Genomic DNA, 21,764 nt, shown 5'->3' with positions numbered 1-21,764 from the left:
CCTGCGGGTCTTATAATTCCTACTTCTGTGGCTATGTTTCTAATTCACCTCTCACCTGAAGCACGTGACTTTTTTTTTCCCCTCTGAAAAGGACTTCCTTTCTTCCTACATAGATACTAGATTCTACTTTTAAAACTCTTGATTGCACCTCTTCTTTATCTTAATCTTCAACTATACTTTCAAATCACAATACCAAACTATTATTGACAAATGTGGAGAAAAGAGCCAAAAAAATCCCTTACTTTTTCTTATACTCAGTAAAAGTGTTTTCTGAATAATCTGCACATAGTTTTTGTCCCTTCTCAATGAAAGAGGATAACTCCTTTTTCAGTTGAGGGCCCTGTAAGAAAACAATTACATACAAAATTACTTGTCTTGAAGCATTGCTCTAGAAGACGTTAAATCAGAATTTTGTTTAATGTATTAGGATATGTGTTTATTATCTACATCAGACATTGGCAGACATTTTCTGCATAAGGTCAGATAGTAAATATTTTTGGTTTTATAAGCTATATATAGTTTCTTTTGTAATTATTCACTCTGCCAATATGGCACAAAAGTAGCTATAAACTATTTGTAAACAAGGAATAAGGCTGTGTTGTAATGAAACTTTATGAAGACTGAATTTTGAGTTTCACATTTTTGTCATAAAGTTAAAAGCAGACCATTTTAAAATAGAAGACCATGCTTTGCTCATAGGCTGTACAAACATAGGCACTGGGTCAGATTTGGCCCATGAGCTACAATTTTCTAATCCTTGACTTCTACCAAGGTTGCTAAAGAAAATGGTAGGGAGTGGTACCTGAACGTTCATACAGCCGGTAGCATCTCCAGAGTCACAGCATTCAACAAGGCTTTTCAAGGTTGGCTCAAGTATTTTACTGAGGAATACTTCTGGAAGATGAGTTCTCCTGCTTAGTTCAAATGTATACCTGGCATGAGAGGAGAAGGAGAGAATATTCTTTAACATGAGTAGATTGGTGTATGTGTGTCGTGCTTGAAATTGGACCTCTATTATGAAGGCTGATCACCTGGCTTCTGTATCTTAATTAAAAATAAAAGATTTAGGTACAACTGACTCCAAATCAACAGGTTTGGGATTAAGAGTCTCATCAAAATGCAAATTATTAATAGTTGCTTTGGAGCTATTCAGATTAGTTAATACTGAATTAAAGTTTTATGTGTGCTATACACACCCAAACACACGCACACACACACACACACACACACACACATATTCTATATAAACCTATCTATTTCAAATGCATATGGAACTAGCCTTTGTGTAACTATAATACAATGAACACTACATAAAGCATCAAGTAGGTACCTTGAATGGCTTTTCTGTAAAAGTAGATTTGTGCAAATCCTTCCATTATCTTATTCCATTGCTCTCTTTGCATTTGTGAAAATATTTAGACAAATATAAATTAGTCTAAAGTTAGTCTGAATTCACCTCTCTAATACTGGCAATTTTCTGACCCGTTAATCCATCCTACTTGTGAACTATTTCTATGCCATGGATATGCACATACTCGTAGTTTATGCAGCTCATAGTCTGTGCAACATATGGCATATTTTAGTTCTTTGTTGGATGAAAAGAGATGAATGGGAAGAAATGGTAATTTCTTTGTCATTTAATGCTAGTGAATATCAATACTGTCAGGAAAAATATTACTCTGATCAACTGTACTTACTGATCTATGGCTTTGGTGTTCCCTTTATCACATACATCTGAATTTGTGGGCAGCTCAATGGCTGGCAGCTCTGGTGTTGGAGCGGCGGGCATGAAGTAAGTGCACACAAACACATCCATGGGCGTTTTTTCTAGACAGCAGTCCTTAAACTTAGAATCCTTTGTGGATAAGTTGTCACAGATTTTTACTGTGTATTCAGGTAGCTATAAAAGCAATTGTGAGTTTGGGCACTGTTAGTTTCCTGGTTGGCCTCATTAAAAATAAGGAAGGGTTAGGGAGACTTACAAACCCTGGCATGGTATATAGGGAAGGTTCTAAGCCAGGTTATAGAAAAACACCTATTAACCCAGACCTGTTTTCTTAGTGGAAAAAGACCAGGTAATACTATGTACCTATTTCTAAAGAGGTCCACAGACTTGGAGTAACCTTTATATAAAGCAACTCTTCACATTCATATCCGCTTGGAAGGATTATATAAATGAGAAATGGTGGGAAAAGAAAACTGACACGGTTTATAACAGGTATAAACATGAGCAGTTTCCAATAATCTAATGGTTGCAATATTGTTCAGTAGAACTTAATGATGAAGTGGTCTGAGTCTATACTGTCCAATACTATTGAGCATTTGAAATGCAGCTACTGGGGCACCTGGCTGGCTCAGTTGGTAGGGCATGTGGCTCTTTTTTTTTTTTTTTTTTTTTAAGATTTTAAGCAGAGAGCCTGATGCGGGGCTCAATCCCAGGACTCCAAGATCATGACCTGAGCTGAAGGCAGAGGCTCAACCCACTGAGCCACCCAGGCACCCAGGGCATGTGGCTCTTCATCTCAGGGTCGAGAGTTCCAGCCTCATGCTGGGTGTAGAGATAACCTAAATTTTAAAAAGAATTTTTATTTTTATTTATTTATTTTTAAAAGATTGTATTTACTTATTTGACAGAGAGTGACACAGCAAGAGAGGGAACCCAAGCAGGGGGAGTGGGAGGGGGGAAGCAGTCCTCCTGCTGAGCAGGGCACCTGACCCCTGGGATCATGACCTGAGCTGAAGGCAGATGCCCAACGACTGAGCCACCCAGGCTCCCCTAAAAAGAAATTGTAAACTATATGGCTAGTGTTACCTAGGGACTGAAGTTTAAATACTAAGTTTTAGAAATTATAATTAAGTTAAATAACTTGTTTAATTATAATTAAACTGAATTGGGCTGTGTGGGTAGAGTAAGATCTCAGGAGTTAGATGATCTTGTCCTTGTGTGTGTGGACTTTGCTTCTTACTAGTTGTAAAACTTCAAATTATTCATCCTGGTTAACCTTGTTTCCTTATCTATAGAATGGAGTTAACAATACACTTAAATTTCATAAGGATTCATTGAGTGGATGTCTGTGAAAAGCAACCTCGAGTGTCTACCACTCAGTACATGGACCATGATGAGGATTCTCTTACCTCCTTGGCCATGCAGTCCTCAGAGGTGGACTCACAGCACTTGGAGAGGACTGTGTTGATCTCTTCAGCGAGTGGCAAGACATCTTCCAGTTCAGCAGTTGGCACTTTCTGGGCTAATTTTATGAGATGGCTAAACAGTTAAAAATTAATTGTTAGCTTACCCACATTCTGTTTTCTTGGTTTCATTATGAACCTACACTCTGGAGGAATAATGCCATAGTTTCAACTCTTTGCCCTCAATAGCTGCGTGGAACCCATCTGTTACGTGTGTGATGGATCCCATGAGCTAGAGCCACTATTCAAAATTCAGTCATCCCTAAGGCATCCTATTTTAAGCCTGATATGCAGCTTTTCTTCTTGCCAGATTTACCTACTGAAAGCATGACTTTAAAATGTTAGATCTAAAAAAGCAATAAAGCGCTAATGTCCCTGTTCATAAGGCCAATGTCTTATTTTTGTGGCACTTCCTTGTACTTCTAAAAATGGCTTATAAATGCATTTAGAAACCACAGATTAAAAAAAAAAGACCTATAGCCCTAGGCCACAGAATTAATAAATGTTGATATTTTGGTATATAACCCTGGAGCATTTTATAACGTTTATCAAGTATTAAGTATTTCATAAGGGATTACACTCTGCCAAACTATTGATACATTTGCATTTTTCACTTAATATACCAGAAATATTTTCTGTATTAAGTATTCTTTTTAAATTGTGGTAAAACACAAAACCTTAAGTTTGCCATCTTAACTATTAGTGTATAGTTCAGTAGTGTTAAAATTATTTACTATAAGTAAATAGCTGTAAATATAACAGATCCCTAGAGTCTTTCCATCTTGCTAAACTGAAGCTACATACCCATTAAATCCTGATAGCCTCTACTCCAGTCTTTTGGGAGCTACCTTCTTTGTTTCTATGATTTTTCACTACTTTAGATACTACACAGAAGTGGAGTCTTATAGTATTTGTCCTCCTGTGACTGCTATTTTACTTAGCATAATGTCACTTAGCATTCATCCCTGTCGTAGCATGTGATAGGATTTTTTTTCAAGGCTGCGTAATATTCCATTCTATGTATATTCTATATTTGCTTTATTCATCTATCAATAGATATTTGGATCTCTTCTACTTCTTGGCTATTGTGAATAAGGCTGCAATGAACACGGGTGTGAAAATATTTCTCTGAGATACCACTTTGAATACAAAAGTGAGATTGCTGAATCACAGGATTCTATTTTTAAATTTTTGAGCAAACTCCATACGGTTTTTCATAATTGCTAAACCATTTTCCATTTCTATTAACAGTGCACAAGAATTTCAATTTCTCCATATTCATGCCAACAGTCATTTTCTGTTTTAGTAGTGGCCATCTTAATGGGTGCGAAGTGACCTCTCTTTATGGTTTTGGTTTGCGTTTCTCTTATGATTAGTGGTGCTGAGTATCTTTTCCTATGCTTGTTTGCCTTTTATACACCTCTTGGATAATTGTTTAATTAATTTGTTATTAACAATTAATTGTTAATAATTTAAACATTGGATAATTGTTTAAATGTGATGAAACAGAATTGAATACTTTCTTATTGAGTTATGGCAGCCCCTTACATTCTGGATATTAAACTTTTGTTAGGTATACTTGCAAATATTTTCTCATTCTGTAGGTTGTCTTTTTACACATAGAAGTTTAAGTTTGAAGTAGTCCTATTTATTTTTGATTTTGTTGTCTATTCTTGGTCATGTGTAAGAAATCATTGTCAAATATAGTGTTCTGAAGCTTTCCCTTTTGTTGTCTTCTAAGAGTTTTCTAGTCATAGACCTCATGTTTAGATTTAATCATGTTTTGAATTTTATGTGTATATAATTTTATTATGTGTATAATTTTATTATGTGTATAAGGGTTCGATTTCATTCTTCAGCATGTTGATATCCAATTTTCCCAGCACCATTTGTTGAAGAGATTGTCCCTTCTGCATAGTATAGTCCCAGTACCTTTGTTGAAATTCATTTGGCCAAATATGTAAGAGTGTATTTCTGAGCTCTCTGTTCCATTAGTTCATATGTATTTTTTTAATGACAGTCCCATAACATCTTGATTATTATTGCTGTATAGTGTGTTTTGAAATCCTAGAGTCTGAAGCCTCCAACTTTGTTTTTCTTTTTTTGAGATTGTTAGGACTATATAGAGTCCCTTGACATTGCATATGAATTTTAGGATTTTTTTCCTATTGCTGTAAAAATGCTATTGGTTATCCCTAGTGATTGCACTAGATCTGTACTTTGCTTTGAATATTATGAGCATTTTAACAGTATTCTTCCATTCAATGAGCATGGAATCTCTTTCCATTTATCTGTATCTTCTTCAGCTTCTTTTGTCAGTTTTTAATAGTTTTCATTAAATATCTTTTTTACAATAACATTATAGCAAGCCATATAGCATTCTCATGTGGATATACTATAACTAAGAGAGTCTTCCTAATTTCCCTAAAATGGAGACTCTTCTAACTTTTTTGTATTTAAAAAGAAATGGTACAGCAATATATCAGCTAAATCTTTGTTCACATTCAATACTATTTCCCTGGGATAAATTCCCAGACACTAATGCAAGTATAAGTTAATGATTAAGACAGATATACATTTTACAGGAGGTTTTTTATTATAAACCTTTATGTTCTATTTGCCAAATATACCATCTTAATTCAAAAGGAAAACTAGAGGGAAAATCTAGGGAAAATGCCATTTAGTATTTGCATATTTCTATTGAAAGATTATTTTTAAAGAGCTTAAGAAAGTAGTTTCTATTACCACTAGAGAACCTTAGGATCTGATGCCAGCACAAAATAGGTTTTTTGTTTGTTTGTTTGTTTTTCATTACCATGAGAGGAAAAAAATCTTGTGGATCAGAGTAAAAAGAATTAGAGACTGTAGATACTGGAGAGATAAATCTGTGAAGTCTAGAAGTCTGAACTGTGTTAACATAGAAACTGTCAAAGTTAAAATATAGTGTTAACAGTAGCCACACAATCAAAGTGAAGGTTACAAATAAAGATATTAGAATATATTCACAAAGCTTAAGAGATACACATTATATATACCACAAAACTTCATAGAACAAATAAGAATTTAGGAAGTCTCATGCCAAGGGAAAAAATAGGCAAAAGAAGTAACAGGTGATGAACAAAGGAGTTTTTTTTTGTTTTTGTTTTTGTGATATGTAATAATATGAATACTGAAGAAACAGTTTCTAGTGGTCTACCAGTTTTCCCATCTGTATGTAGAAAGGTTGATTAAAAGCAAATCTCGTGTTTTACAACATAGCCTTATTTATTCATATTTTATGTAGAGGAAAAGAACTAGACTGTATTTTTGTGAATGATTAGAACGTAAGACTAAGATGTATACATTTCATTACAAATATTTTCTCAGAGCATCCTAATATTACAGATACTGTAAAGCAAATGGCTAAACATACTGATGATGCTTAATCTTTACCTGAGCCTCGATTTCTCCTTCCCATAAGCAGCATATTGTGAGCAGACTCTATTTGACATGGTGGTGAGAAGTGATAAATGCTTCATCTGGAGTCTCTAGGAAAGAAGGGAGAGAATCCTATTAGATGGTTTAGATCCATTGAATACAGTGTGCAGGAAATTCTGAATTCTGACCAAAGAAACTTATTGATATTTCTTTCTAGAGGTATTTATGTTTGTTTTTCTAGTAAACAACATGTAAAAGAGGCATTTTAGAAAGCTTTACTGATTCTAGAATCTGAACTTTCATTATTTAAGATGAATGGCATTAACAGAAGAAAAAAAGAAGAATATAACTACATAATCAAATGATACCTACCTCTTTCAAAAAGCATACTGTTGGGCTTGGTGAAGTACAGCAGGACCCTATCATGGAGAGGTAGCTTTTGGTGTAACCGACTAAGAGCGATAGAGGGGCTTGTCCATAATTAATGGAATATTCATACATAAATCTGTGGAGAGGGAAGTAAGATTGGTTAAAACATTTTGTAGGAAGCAGAATCTACATTTTCATAAGGCTTTTAATGGAGAAAAGGATTCATTACATTAGTTTAGCTTTATTATATAAAAAGCACCAAGGATTTAAAGACCGGGTTTTAATACTAGTCACTTTTAATCAGTATTTTCATTAATTTCTCAAATTTCCATGTGAATTCCATGTGAGAGGAAGGGATATTTGTCTCTTTATGGTTAGTGTTTACCAGCTGTATGGCCCATGGTAATTGCTTATTAATGTTGATTAAACAAATTAAAATGAGATACATTTGCCTTTCATGATCTATCCCAGTTTACTATTCTTGATAATTGTTATGTGTAGGCTCGCTTATTTGCTGAAATCTAATTTTTAGGAACATAAGCCCTTAAGGGTCTATAGGATACTCTGAAATCTTGGGCAAAATCCTCTCTGAAATTTTCAGGGATGAGAAAGCCAATGGATTTTTTTTTTTTAAAATAAAATCATGACCTTAATTTCAAACTTCTAAAGCCAATTTGAATGACACTGCATTTGGCTTTCGTATATGTATTTTGCCATTATCATAAACAGAAGTGTATTGCTATACTCAGTTTAAATGTTTAATGTTCAGAAAAGCCTTTTTTTTTTATTCCTACATCCCCCAGAAACAGTTGTGAACGTGACCTGCTATACCACATAAGTGAACATGTAACTTTGACCATATCATTGTTTAATGTTCATGAGTAGCCAGGTTGTATATTCTTATATTAGCTTTGGAAGATCACAAAAACTAACAAAAATGGGGAAGCACGTATCTGGTGGAGAATGTAAGGATCCTTCACGTAAGGAGAATCCCAATAGGTGTCAAAGATTTGAAAACCTCACATAGAGCGGGAATCCAACTGATTCTGCTTCAGACAACAGAATCAAGTTTTGGAGTTTTAGAAAGTTGACTTCATCTCTGTCTGAGAAAGACATTTATAATAATTAGCACTGATGGCGATGAGAAGTCTTGGGTAGGAGTCAAGTTCTTACTGGAAATTATCCAGGTTGCTATAGAAGAGGTGTTTGTATAGAAGGGGCTAGATTTGATACACTTCCGATATTTTATGCCCTGAGAACTTTGACTTAGGATAAAAGTAGCTTACTGCTCAGCAAAGTCTTTGGGATCTTTCCTGAATGTCTCACAGATTTCATCATTTGTTGGCTCTACGTAGGTAGGAAATTCTTGCGGCTGGTGCCTCAGGGTAGCCATGCAGAGTTTCCGTTCAAGGCCCTCTCTGGTACAGCACTCAGCAGTTCCTGGGTGTACTGGGAATGGAGAGTCCTTTTCGCAGGACCTAGCAGACAATGCTGAAGTCTAGAATGAGAGGAGGGAAACAAGTCAACTCCTGTATGGAAGATTCCAGGCTCTTAGTTCTCCATTCAATATGTCATCTTAGTTTTAAGTTTAAAAATTCTCATTAGTAACAAACCTTCCATGCCAAAAGCTTTATTGGATGTCTTGTCAACATGACAATTTGCAGAGTTATAGGCAAATACAGGGTCTTGGGGTAGTAAAGGGCTCACTGGGATAAAAACAGAACCTTCATTAACAAGTAGACCATGTTTGTAGCCATTAGAGGTTGTATCTTTTAGCTCCATGTTGCGCTAGGGAGATATTAAGGGAGGTCATTTGAAAAAGCTCCACTGGTGATTCTGATATGATCTCCCACCTACTTTCTGCTACAAATACCCCAATGAGAAGGAGCACCTCCTTTTACTAAATGAGCAGTCTCTCAATTCTGGACTGTGTTAGTCTACATTTGTTGGCATTCTCTTACTCAGTGGTTCATGAGCCTGTTTTTGCATCAGCATCATTATGTATAAAATTAGGTGTCTGGGGTTTACGATGTAGAAATTCTGGTTTATTAAGTCAAAGAGGAGGCCTAAGGAGCTGTTTCCCAAAGCCTCAAAGTTTATGCTGACATGCACAGCTTGAAAACCACCGGGGCAATTAATTTACTGCCTCCTCACTGGTGCACTGCCAGCCCATAGGCAGGTGAAGCCCATGGTAAGGGCGCTGCTAAAGCAACTGGAGTAGCAAAATGTTCTTCTTGGAAAGAATTTGATAATTGGAATAAATGTAGAATTGAAATTGTCCCCATATAAAAATGATCTGGGGATTTCCTTGGGGAAAAGTGCCTTGACATCCTTATATTTATTCTAGAAGTTAGTCTTTTTTTTTTTTTTAAACAAAACTTCTAAGGTTCTTTCCTATAAATGAAGGAAAGCAACATGATGAATTAGTTATGTAAACCAAACCTAAGCCTCGCCTCCTCTCCCACACCAACTTTCCATCAGACTCTCAGAACTTAGGAATTCCTAGGAACTCTTTTCTTTAATCCTTATCTCTTTTTTCAGTGAATTTCTTTTCCATTTCTTTCCCTAGAAAATCTTTTTTTTTTAAATTAACTCCTTGCAAAAAAAAAAAAGTTTGAAAAGAGTCAACACGTCTTTAAAAACGCTTTGAACAAATAGAAGGTGTTTATAAAAAGGCAGTACCATCTCTGTTTCATTATGATCTGTCTCTGTAAACCTGGAGATTTTCTGTGGTCAAGGCATCCCTTAGAAAATACGTGTAAAATAAAATAAAAATGTGTTCTGTTAGTGATCATGGTTGGTTTTTAATTTTAAGGTGATGCAGAAGGTCAGGCTGTAAGTGATGGATATTTACAGAGTTTGTAAAAAGATTAAAAAAGATTAAAAAAGGGAGAAAAAGATTAAAACTCTTAGAAGGTGCATAAGGTAAATGAAACAAGAGGGGATCGGGAGGGAGACAAACCATAAGAGACTCTTAATCTCTGCAGAACAAACTGAGGGTTGCTGGGGGGAGGGGGTCAGGAGAAGGGGGTGGGGTTATGGACATGGCAGGGGCTATGCTGTGGTGAGTGCTGTGAAGTGTGTAAATCCGGCGATTCACAGACCTGTACCCCTGGGGCTAAAAATACACTATATGTTTATAAAAAAATTAAAAAATTGAAAGAAAAGAAGGTGCATAAGGGCCAGATGAAGAAATTAATGGGTGAAAATAATCATTGTGTAGGATATATTCTGATCAGATCTTTGGAGTATGGTTTCTGCAGGCTTGAAGAAGCAGGTAATGGTCTGTAGAGCCTTTATCAAGATGCATCTAGATATCCTTTGCATGAGGCTGGATGACTGCATTAGTAGATTGCTAGAAACACCCGTGGTTTCACCTTTTTCAGCTCCTGTCTACATTTTTTTAAGTTATATAATGTATCCAACTTTATTCACTTTGATTTCAAAAACAGAGGAAATTGAAAATCTTTTCCTCAATAAATGATATATAACAAAAATTTAAAAAAATATATTCTCCTATTTTTGTTAAATAATACAAGCTTTTTCCAAACACACCCATATTACTAGAATTAATTAATCTTTTATTTAGAGCAAAAACTTTGTAGCCAGTCTACAAAACACTGAAGGTATGTGTTTGTTTGCTCAGGTGTATTTTACATGTTGGCACTGGATGCTTTGTATTTGGTCATTTTTTCATTGCTACTATACTGCCCTCTTAAAATTTGAAGTTCTACATTTTGAAACTACATTCAATCTTGCATATAACTTCTTTTTTATTAACATATAATGTATTATTTGCTTCAGAGGTACAGGTCTGTGATTCATCAGTCTTACACAATTCACAGCACTCCCCATAGCACATACCCTTCCCAATGTCCATTATCCAGCCATTCCATCCCTCCCACCCCTTTTCCCTCCACCACCCCTCAGTTTGTTTCCTGAGATTGAGTCTCTTACAGTTTGTTTCCCTCTCTGGTTTCATCTTTTTTTTTTTTTAAGATTTTATTTATTTGAGAGAGAAAGAAAGAGAGAGGGAGAGAATGAGCAAGAGAGAGCATGAGAGGAGAGAGGTCAGTGGGAGAAGCAGACTCCCCACCAAGCAGGGAGCCTAATGTGGGACTCAGTCCCCTCACTCCAGGATCATGACCTGAGCAGAAGGCAGTTGCTTAACCAACTGAGACACCCAGGCACCCCACTGGTTTCATCTTGTTTCATTTTTTCCCTCACTTCCCTTATAATCCTGTCTTGTTTCTCAAATTCCTCATACCAGTGAGATCATATGATAATTGTCTTTCTCTGATTGACTTATTTTTCTTAGCATAATAGCCTCTAGTTCCATTCACATCATGGCAAATGGCAAGATTTTAGTTTTTTTGATGGTTGCATAGTATTGAACCCTGTCACTTCAGCACTTTAACTTTTGCATACATACTTCAAGGGAGAATCTGGTACATGATTACAGGGCAACTTTTTTAAAAAGATTTTTATTTATTTATTTGACAGACAGATCACGAGTAGGCAGAGAGGCAGGCAGAGAGAGAGAGGAGGAAGCAGGTTCCCCACTGAGCAGAGAGCCCGATGCGGGGCTTGATCCCAGGACCCTGGGATCATGACCTGAGCAGAAGGCAGAGGCTTTAAGCCACTGACCCACCCAGGTGCCCCTACAGGGCAACTTTTGAACCCCCAAATAATTTGAGGTGAAGCCAAATTATTCTGGGGGCATTCGGTACCAGTCTTAACATGATAGATATATGCGTAGGAGTAGGCTTTTATGAGAAACAATATATTATTACAGGAAGTTCATGAATTAATATATTTCTCAGTTTTCCTATTTGAACCTTATAGGACTGATTCATTACACTAGAATAAGTCTGGGCTCTGAGGGAAACGGGCTTTATAAGTCTCTCAAACTTGGAGTAGGTGGAGTTGCTAAGATTTCTCGAAGATATGGAAGAAAAGCCTATCCTGGCTTCTTTCTCTGGGCCACTGTGGACATGGCCAGGCATGTGAACCTACCCTGCGGTCATAGCATTCGGGGTCAGCCCCTTCAGCACAGCAGGTTTCTGTCAAGGAGACAACTTCTTCCACAAGGTGACTGATCTGTTCAAATGTGCCACTGGGAAACTTTCTGCTGTATAAGACCATTGATCTGAGGGAAAAAAGCCAATATATATAGAATTTTTAAAAATTTCACATTTGCACAAATTAAAACATGAAATTTGTTCAGTCTTTAATAAGCATATTGCACATCCTGATTAATGAAAAGAAAAGGAGGTTGACTTTTTTTTTTTTTTTTTGGAGGTTGACTTTTAAAACAGTTTTTGTTCTAGGCAAACTTCTCTTGTAAAATGGAAGTTGAATTTGGGGTTTTATCTGAACAGCCTCCTGTTCTTTCCTCTCTCAAGCCTCCCTAGTAGGACCCATTCTGTATCTTGTCTTTGTTTGCCACAGTCCTTCTGTATACTCTTTGCATTCTCATTTACCTGAGAAAACTGTGCTTGTTCTCTTATCTCTTAATAAACTTACTGCAAACAAATTCTTAGACACTAGTAACAATAATTCAACTAGAATCTTTGAATGTCCTCCACTGGCCTGATGTCCATGCCCACACTGAGTTTGGGTTCTATCCTTTTAAAATGAGCAGAGAGCAGTTCAGCATGCTGAGTTGAAGTTTCCTCAGACATGGTTTCATTCAAGGTCAAGTAGATCAAGGTCCAGTAACCAAAAGCATGAGCAAACACCTCATACTTACAAGGATGCGAAATCATCTTTTCCCAGGTTGGCAAGTTCCTTACAAACTTTATCCTTTTCATAATCTCGGCCTAGGAATCAGAAATAGAAAAATCTATATCTTTTCCTTCTTGATGAATGCTACATTGTATGTATAAGTCTTATACAGGATTCATCAAAGGTGAAAGTAGCATTTTTCTCTATATATAATTTCATTTTTGCTTGCCTTTTTAACTATTTTCTTACAGATGAATTTCATGGCCTGCTATAAACTGTAACAGACAGCAGAACAAAAGCACTAATACTGAAAGTAGAAAAGTCAAATGAGGTCAGAACCCTTGACATGGCAATCCTTCTCATAGGCCCCTTCTTTACAATAATGCTAAGATGGAAATTTTTAATCCTTCCTTTCTTTGTCTCCATGTCACCCAAGTGTTGAAAGAAATAATAAAAAAAAAATGAAGAGTATGTCTACACACATACTTAGTGGAGAGCTAGCCCCACCTGATGCAGAACTTTAAAGGACATATGTGAGCTGGTGTTGCCACTGTAACTCCATTATCCACCTCCGATTTCTATCCAGGAGTGCTAGGCATTCAGCTGAGGGGGAAAAATGGAAATTTGACCTCTTTCTCCAAAAAATAATTTGCCTGTGTGGTGGGTTCAGAGGAATGGGTAGAGAGAGCTTCCCCTCACTTTAAGCACAGCAAAAGACTTAAAGGAAAAAACTCAGACCCTGGTAGGTGACTCCTGGAGTTTGGGAATGATGACAGGTGTCTGATTCAGACTAGAGAATGCTAGAGGAAGGGGCTGGTGAAGTGGCCTGGGATAGCAAAGGAGAAGGCTTTGTGTGGGCAGCTGTATTGTGACCTGTGGGCCTGATGTAGATCAAGCAGGAGAGTAAGCTGGCCTGGAGTTGTCTTAATTTTGGGGTGGGGCTAAGCTATCTAAAGGGCAATTGGCTGCCACCAGTGTACATCTCTGTGCAAAGGTGACAACTTGAAATCTGAAGGTGTGGCTGGATATGAGAGATCCCAGAAATGATAGGAAAGAGTGCTACAAAGAAACCATAAAGGAAAAAAAAATATCAACCTGGAATATCTCCCATAAGCAGGGGAAACACTATCTCACAAAACTGTCCCTTGAATTAATGTTTCTGCTGCTTACCTCTCCTGCTAGCTCCTCCCTTCTCTATGTTAACCTTGGAAGAGGTAAAAACAAGTCTAGAGAATGGGAGGAAGGAGGAGAGAACAGAAGAAAAGTGTATGTGTCTCTTGTTGCTGCCACAGGCAACAGGACTGAAATAGGCCTGATATGGGGTGAGTAGCTTCAACTTCAAAAGAACTTGCAAATGTTGGACTATTAAACAAACCAGACATTCCCCCATGACTGTTAGGAGGTAGTTATTTTGAGGGTCAAAAGGACCAGAAGACCTTTTTAAGTGAACAGAAGTATCACTGAACCTACTCTTGGGTCTGTTCAAATGGTTGGGAAGAGATAGGTCCCACAGGAGGAGATGAGTTTTTTTATTAAGTCCCACTCGTTTACCTACTACCTAATAAAACAGGGTGGGTGTGTGGAATCCGTCCGTGGGGTTATTTCCTGATGTATCACTTTTGCAAGCAAGTCTAGGAAACATTCCAACATTTCATGATACAGCTTTTGGGGAAAAAAATGTAAGAAGTATATAAATGGCCCAGTTTCTAAGTGTGTTAAGATTTAAATAAGATATTTTTCCTGGAATTTAAATGTTAAGCCATCCATCTCAGGTGACATAATGGCAACTTCTGTCATGACTTTGACCCTCCTGCATGGCCTTGCCTCTCGCAGTTACAGCTTTGAAAGCATGAACATAAGGAAGCCAGGGAAGAAAGTGGTATTTGAAGGTTTGGAATAGAGGTGGTGGTGCTTGGATACAAGCTGGGGAAAATTTTTTTGTTCTTGTTTTGGTTTTTTTTTTTTTTCCTTTTGGGAAGGTTCCCTTTAGGTTGTGTTAGATTTAATGGCAAAAGTCTCCTGCGGAGGAAACTGTTGCCCCTCCATCCTTCAGGTGGACAACTCGAAGTATATTACTGAGGTAGAAAGAGTCAGAGTTGAGGGACAAAGACATTCTTAAGCAGCACTTTGAGTGAGCCCGTTATTACAAATTCCATCAAAACCCTAAAGGGTGGGAAGGAAACTACAGGTTCAAATCTCATGTTATCTTGAAAATCAGGACAAGACAGTGGGATTGTTAAAGTTAACAGTAGAGTATAAAGAACTACTTGGAATGAACCTGTTACAGCTGAGGGCATTCACATCTAGTACATCTTCTGAAATGTATCGACTAGTTTACAAGGTTGGATATTGTCACTGTTTCCAAAGGTCAAAGAGTGCCAAAAACTTCCATTAATCATTAACGGTATCCAATGAGACCAGCGATTCAGGCATGGGGGAAGAACTTAGGTGACAGCAGTCCTCCTATAAGGAAGAATGTGCCATTAGGATGTCCATAGAGTTGTTTTATGTTGTTCTTAAGGTAGAACTAGGAAAAATAGCTGGGTGTTAGATTTTAGTTCAATGTGCGAGAATTGTTTTTATAGCCGTGACTCATATATGATGAACCACTTTTTAAACACATGAATTTGTTTTGCCCTGGAAATAATCAAGTGGAATTTAAATAACCATAAGTATTAAAGATTCTTGAATGTAGTACCAGATTGTGTCTTCATGATCTCTAAGATCACATCCGAAAGTTTACAAAATAATTCCTTTTAGAAATTGTAAATTATATGGACACCCCTCCCCTGCAAAGCTTACTGTGTTTTAAACCACAAAAGATAGCTCCAAGAAGAGCTTTTCTCTTTTTAATGCAGAGGAGCTAAATCTGTTTAATAAACTTTCTCTATAAAAAGAGGTCATTTTTGTTACTTTGATTGCAAACACTCAATAACATGAAATGTGAGAGCCTGTATTCAAATGATGCACCTCTGACAAACATTTAAAAAAATATTTTGTTTCTAGACTTCCAGGGTCAGATTTCTAACTTAACCAAAAAAGAAGTTTCAGTATGTTATGGGAATGGGAGAACATGTGATCAGTAGATCCCGCAGATTATTCCATTCAATAGCTTTAATTAAATCAACTGGTGTTTGCACTAAAATGCATTAGAATCAACTGGTGTTAGATACTGCTTTAGTTAGAATGCAAAATAATAGCAGCGAAGTGTGGAAACTTGATCAACTAATGACTTAACGTTGTTTGGGAATGATTTTTGCTGAAAATTCAGCCTTGGATTTGATAGAAGCAAGGAAGGAAGCTGGGAAGAAAGTCACTGAGAAAGTGTAGAATTAAAATATAAGGGTAAAAAGCTCTTAAAGAAATAACATGTAGAGGAAGTTGTTGTACTGTGTATCTTTCGGGTAGAATACTCAATATGTTTCTGTTTAAAACTTTTTTTTCCCACTTATTTATCTACCAAGATCTATAGCCTCTAAGTCCAAGTAAATATGTTCATCATTTTCTCATGGTCCAAAAAACAAGTACTGAAGTTAATTTGCGATGTGATTATTACAAATGGATTCCTTACTCCATGGAGTATTGCTAAATGTTTTCATACTGTTTGAATTCCCTTTGATTCATAGAATTAAATCCTATCTAGAATGAATTGTAAACGACATAGTCTGTTCTTTAATGTTCCATGTGGTTGTAAAGAAGGCAATCTGAACTTTGATATGGGCCCGGTAAATATTGGCATAATCTCAGTGACTCTGGTGAAATCATTGTCACATTGAGTGACCCCTCAGCACTCAATGTTTACAAATTTCATTAACAGTTTTCCTTTTTGCAATAGTCTGTCCCATTTCTATCTGTATTGTGAAATATTCTGGTAAGTGGTGTCTAATTCTAGACTTTTGAAGACTTGATTTATTTTCAGGAAGTTTTTATTGCTTCATTTTTTCTCAACACAGATAACGATATTCATACATGCAACAGATATGTTTTGAAGACCTGTAGCAGGTAGGGTTCAGTATTGAATATAAATGGATAGCAAAATAGACTTATTTCTGCCCTTATGGAACTTTCAATCTAGTGTGATAGAAATAAGATACTACCATCTTGGTGCAAACTTTACTTAAAAAAAAAAAAGGTATATTTTTAAATGCTTTAACCACTGTTGGAATATTTTTCTAAAACCATTTCGGTCCCTTACAAAAGCTGTTATATACCAGGAACAACGGCTATATCCTAAATAACATTGATTTAATAAATGCTTATATAGAATGCTAGAAACTGCATTAAGTTGCTCTTTTCCTATTGTGTTCTGGAAAATCATGGTCTCTAAGAGCTCTGCTGGGCATTCTGTATTTTTTTGTAATTTCATTCCTTTGACATTTTCTTTTCTATTGTATGCTGATAGACTCATCTGTCAGAAACTGTCAGCATATTTGGGGGGAAATTGGAGGGGGAGATGAACCATGAAGGACTGTGGACTCTGAAAAACAATCTGAGGGTTTTGGAGGGGCGGGAGGTGGGAGGTTGGGTGAGCCTGGTGGTAGGTATTATGGAGGCACGTATTGCATGGAGCACTGGGTGTGGTACGTAAACAATGAATTCTGGAACACTGAAAATAAATTTAAAAATAAATAAAAATTAAAATAATTAATAAATAAAAAAGAAATATAAGAACAAAAAGGTACCCTGCAAGAAACTCTGAAGCCAACAATCCTTAAGGAATTGAAGTCTGGTAGAAAGAAACCTATAACACCAATAGTGCTCATTGCCATAGAGGAGATTGAAACAGAGTAATACCACACTTCAGAATGAAGAAAGCTTTTAGAAAGCTATTACTCGAAGTGAATCATGAATAATGGGCAGGATTTTAACAGGAGTAGATGAATTGGAAGAAGTGTTTTATGTGGAGAGAAAAACTTGAAGAGTGATCTAAAGGTAGTGAACCACAAGTCTGCTTGAAAAAAAAAAAAAGTCCAATAAGGAAATGAAAATGTAGACTTTAACACATGTTTGATAGTCAAAGTTTTACTTTCTAGGTAATGGGGTATCTATTGAAATATATTCCTGTAGGGGAATTCAAGGAAGAATAATATTGGATTTAAGATAGTAGTACCTTTTTCATAAGGCTGTTCTATGAAATATGTTAATCTAAGTAAAAATGCTTAGCATCTCTCCTGCCTAATGTGATAAACACCCTGTGTTAGCAACTTTTTATAGCAAAATTTAATGATGATATACATTATCAGGTTCTATAATCTTATGATATGGGTATCCTGGGATTTTTTTTTTTTTTCAGTCCTTCTTGCAGGTGGTAGCTTAAATTACTTTCTGGTTAGAATATTGGAGAGAAATAAAAATAGAAAACTCCCAGAGAGCAGGGAAATGAGTTAACATGCACCCCAGTCATCTGGCGAACTCTTACCGGATCTGGCAAATAGAATGGTAGCCTGTCAACACTGAGATGCCTTGGCTCAGTGCTCCTTTTCTCTGGGAAGTTTCAACTTGTCACAGGACCCAGAAACATACTGTACTAGACTTCTATTGCTACTGTAACAAATTACCACAAATTTGGTTGTTTAATCAATACAAATTTACTACCTTACAAATCTGGCAGAGGTTTCATTGGGCTAAAGTCAGTGTCAGTAGGACTGTGTTCTTCTTGGAGGCTCAAGGAGATTATCTGTTTCCTTGTCTCTTCCATTTTCTAGGGTTGGCCTACATTTCTTAAGTCCAACCCTCCTCTCCATCTTCAAAGCCAGGAATTTTGCCTCTTTTTTCCTTACTCACACCTTCCTCTGTTCTGATTCTCTTCCACTTTTTTTTTTTAAGATTTGTATTTATTTATTTGACAGAGACCACAAATAGGCAGAGAGGCAGTCAGAGAGAGAGGAAGGGAAGCAGGCTCCCTGCTGAGCAGAGAGCCCGATGTGGGTCTTGATCTCAGGACCCTGGGATCATGACCTGAGCCGAAACCAGAGGCTTAACCCACTGAGCTAACCAGGCGCCCCAAATTCTCTTCCACTTTAAAGTACCCTGTGATTACACTGACCCCACGCAGATAATCTGGCATTATTTTTCTGTTTGAAAGCCAGCTGATTCCTTTTTTTTTTTTTTTAAATCTGCAAACTTAATTCCCTTTTGCAATGTATCCTACCCTATTCACAGCTTCTGGGCCTTAGATATAGACCATTTTGGAGGGTCCTCATTCTACTTACCACATATTCTTATTTAAGCCTCAAGTCACCATCAGTTGGCTCTAAACAGAGACCAGAAGTATGGTGGATTTGTATCAGACAAATGAACCCTGGAATCCTACCAGCCTGTTGTATATGCTCAAACTCATCAGTTCATTAACCTCTCAATAACGATCCTGACTTTGATATAGTCCATCTTTTGGATCCCAGTTACCAGTTTACCAGGTTTTGTATTGTTCTTAATATGAATTGGGGAAGAGATAGGATTTGATTAAGAAGCCATTACAATAGTTAGGTGAAGGGAACAAGGATCTGGACAAATGGGATGTGGAAATGTAGTGGATATGAGAAGTAGTGTTCACAGGCCTTGAGCTAGATACATGTAGGAGGGTAAAGGAGAGAAACAAAGGGAATACTGAGGAGCTTTCTATAGTAGAAGGCTCTGGGTAAAGCTGATGTATTTTGGGGCTGAAATTCGTAGAATGTGGAAATAATTGGATATAGATAGCAAAAATGGATACAGTAAAATCCAGGAAGTGTCTATGGGATTGGACATAAATGATTCCAAGGTGTTGGGAAAATAGGGAAACTAGAAGACAGAGCCAGGACCATGAAGTACAGATGAACTAGAGTTTGGATCAGTTATGGATGACCATGAATTTCACTTATTTCCCTTAAAATGGTGCTAGTGAACTGATTTTCTCCTCTGTTCTTATATTAGTGAAAGATTGTTGAGATCTCTGTCCTGTGAGAGGCAGCAAAGTCATGATCATGAGCAGTGTCTTTGTAAACATAATTAATCTCTGTAAAATTCTGATTCTGCTCCTTGTTAGTTTAGTTTCCTTAGATAAGCTACTGACTCCTCCCTCCTACAGATTCTCACTTTTTTAAAAAAGATTTTATTTATTTATTTGACAGAGATCACAAGTAGGCAGAGAGGCAGGCAGAGACAGAGGGGGAAGCAGGCTTTCTGCTGAGCAGAGAGCCCAATGAGGGGCTCGATCCCAGGACCCTGGGATCATGACCTGAGCTGAAGGCAGAGGCTTAACACACTGAGCCACCCAGGCACCCCCAGATTCTCACTTTTAAAGTGGGGATAATAGTACTGAGTTGATCAGGGTGTTATAATGATGAAATAAATCTATTTCAGCGATCTTGAACATTTTAGAACATTGTGAATATTGTCTATTTTATTCAGTGCATGGACTCTAAGACCAATGTTTCACAGTGGATACTTCATAAATCTTATTTTTATAATTATCTTAGAGTTTACTACTTCTAGGATGTCTATTAGGTATTCTAATTGAAATTTAATTTTCCTTAAAAACTTAAAACTATCTTTTGAGATCAGTACTCTAACAATCCTAACTTTGATTTTTTTACAAACAAACAAACAAACAAACAAAAATCTATTGAACATGAACTACCTGGCATGTAGTATTCTAAAACTGAGAATTAAGGAAAAAAATAAACTCTTTGACCTCATGGAGCCTAGGGTCTACGTTTTATATTTGTCATAGTAAACAGCTGGTGATCAGGTAAGGTGATGAATACTAAAAAGAAAAATATAAAGCAGGGTAAGGGGATAGAGAAAAATGAAGTGGTCAGTGCTATTTGAGATGGGTTGGACAGGGAAGCTTCTTCTGTACATGAACTTGGAGCAGACACATGAAGGAGGTGAGGAAGGGAGCCGCATGGATCTCAGAGGTGTCAGTGCTCTAAGAGGAGGGGGCAGTTAGTGCAAACCCTTTAGGTGCAGAGCACATAGTGCATGGGTGAGTGTAGAGGTCTGTGGCTGAAGCAGAGTGAACCTAGGGGAAACAGAGCAGGGTAGCTATGGACAGAATATAGAGGTTAAGTGGCCATAGATAACCCAGGGAGAAGGGTAATCAATGCCTCTTAAAGATTCTTCATCTCCTACTCCTAGATTAATCTCATGGCCTTTAAAAGCATGCATACTTATCCCTGCACTATACACATGCTGGTGAGGGCACACCTGGCATTCCACCTTACAACAGGGGGGTGTCACATTGCTTTTGATTTCCAGGGAGCTTAATATGGCCTTCAATGAAGTTATCTCTCTGACTTCAGCTCCTCCTCCTCCTTCCTGGCGAAGTCTCTTCTGTGCTTTGGCCCTGGCTTCTTTGTGATTTTGAATCAGGCCCTGCTTGTACCTGGGACTTTTACATCTCCGTTCCTTCAGTTTGAAACACGCTTCTAGATCTTTGCATGGCTGCCTTTTCATCCTGTAGATCTCTTATCCTAGGTCACCCCCTCAATTAACCATTATATAGGTTTGGCAGAGAGGATATAAAGACCCCTCTGGGGGAAATAAAGAAGATGTCTACTTATCCTGCATGCTATACAGCTAATGTCCCTGAACCAAACTGAGGACAACTTGTTTTTAGTATGACTGCTGATGAAGGGGCAACTTGTAGAAAAGAGAAACAGTGATTCATTGGTGACTGGGGAGTTTGGGATAACCCATATAACGTAGGGCTGTTCTGGCAGGCGAGGGGGAGAAGGAAAATGCAGCTCACCCACCAACCCAGAGGACTTAGGTTCTTCTTGCTGTTTGGTTTCCCATCTAGTAACGATATGCATGCAGAGAATGAGTGGCTTAAAGCAAAAAAGAACATAAAAATGTTCATAATAAATATCCTGTTATGGCCAACAGCTCATATAAAATGCAGAATTGTATTTCCTGTAACATTATTTCCTTAGTGATTCTGTAGCTGTGTCAGCTGCCTTCCTGCTGCTTCATTGGGAGCAGGGAAGGATCCATTTTAGATTTCAGTCCTGAGGAAAGAAGCTGAGTGGAGAGGCAACTGGTACTCACGGACTGCTTGCCTCTCATGGGGTAGCTCAACG

At 37.3% G+C, this 21,764-nt stretch overlaps 1 protein-coding gene across 1 annotated transcript in view; it reads right to left on the bottom strand.

The window, feature by feature from the left end:
- The window catches only part of GC (GC vitamin D binding protein), a 33,572-nt gene that overhangs the window by 9,499 nt on the left and 2,309 nt on the right, over positions 1-21,764 (bottom strand). Inside the window, exons 2-10 of the mRNA XM_032843129.1 lie at positions 12,728-12,797; positions 11,992-12,124; positions 8,262-8,473; positions 6,979-7,111; positions 6,622-6,716; positions 3,136-3,265; positions 1,698-1,900; positions 803-932; positions 243-340 (exon numbers count right to left, since the gene is read on the bottom strand). Coding sequence (XP_032699020.1) covers positions 243-340; positions 803-932; positions 1,698-1,900; positions 3,136-3,265; positions 6,622-6,716; positions 6,979-7,111; positions 8,262-8,473; positions 11,992-12,124; positions 12,728-12,797 — 1,204 coding nt within the window. The remainder of the gene's footprint in view (positions 1-242; positions 341-802; positions 933-1,697; positions 1,901-3,135; positions 3,266-6,621; positions 6,717-6,978; positions 7,112-8,261; positions 8,474-11,991; positions 12,125-12,727; positions 12,798-21,764) is intronic.

Source organism: Lontra canadensis, unplaced genomic scaffold (genome assembly GCF_010015895.1).
Source record: "Lontra canadensis isolate GAN:19392208 unplaced genomic scaffold, GSC_riverotter_1.0 scaffold1, whole genome shotgun sequence".
Taxonomy (NCBI): Eukaryota; Metazoa; Chordata; class Mammalia; order Carnivora; family Mustelidae; genus Lontra; species Lontra canadensis.
This window is presented reverse-complemented; position numbering and strand designations above follow the sequence as displayed.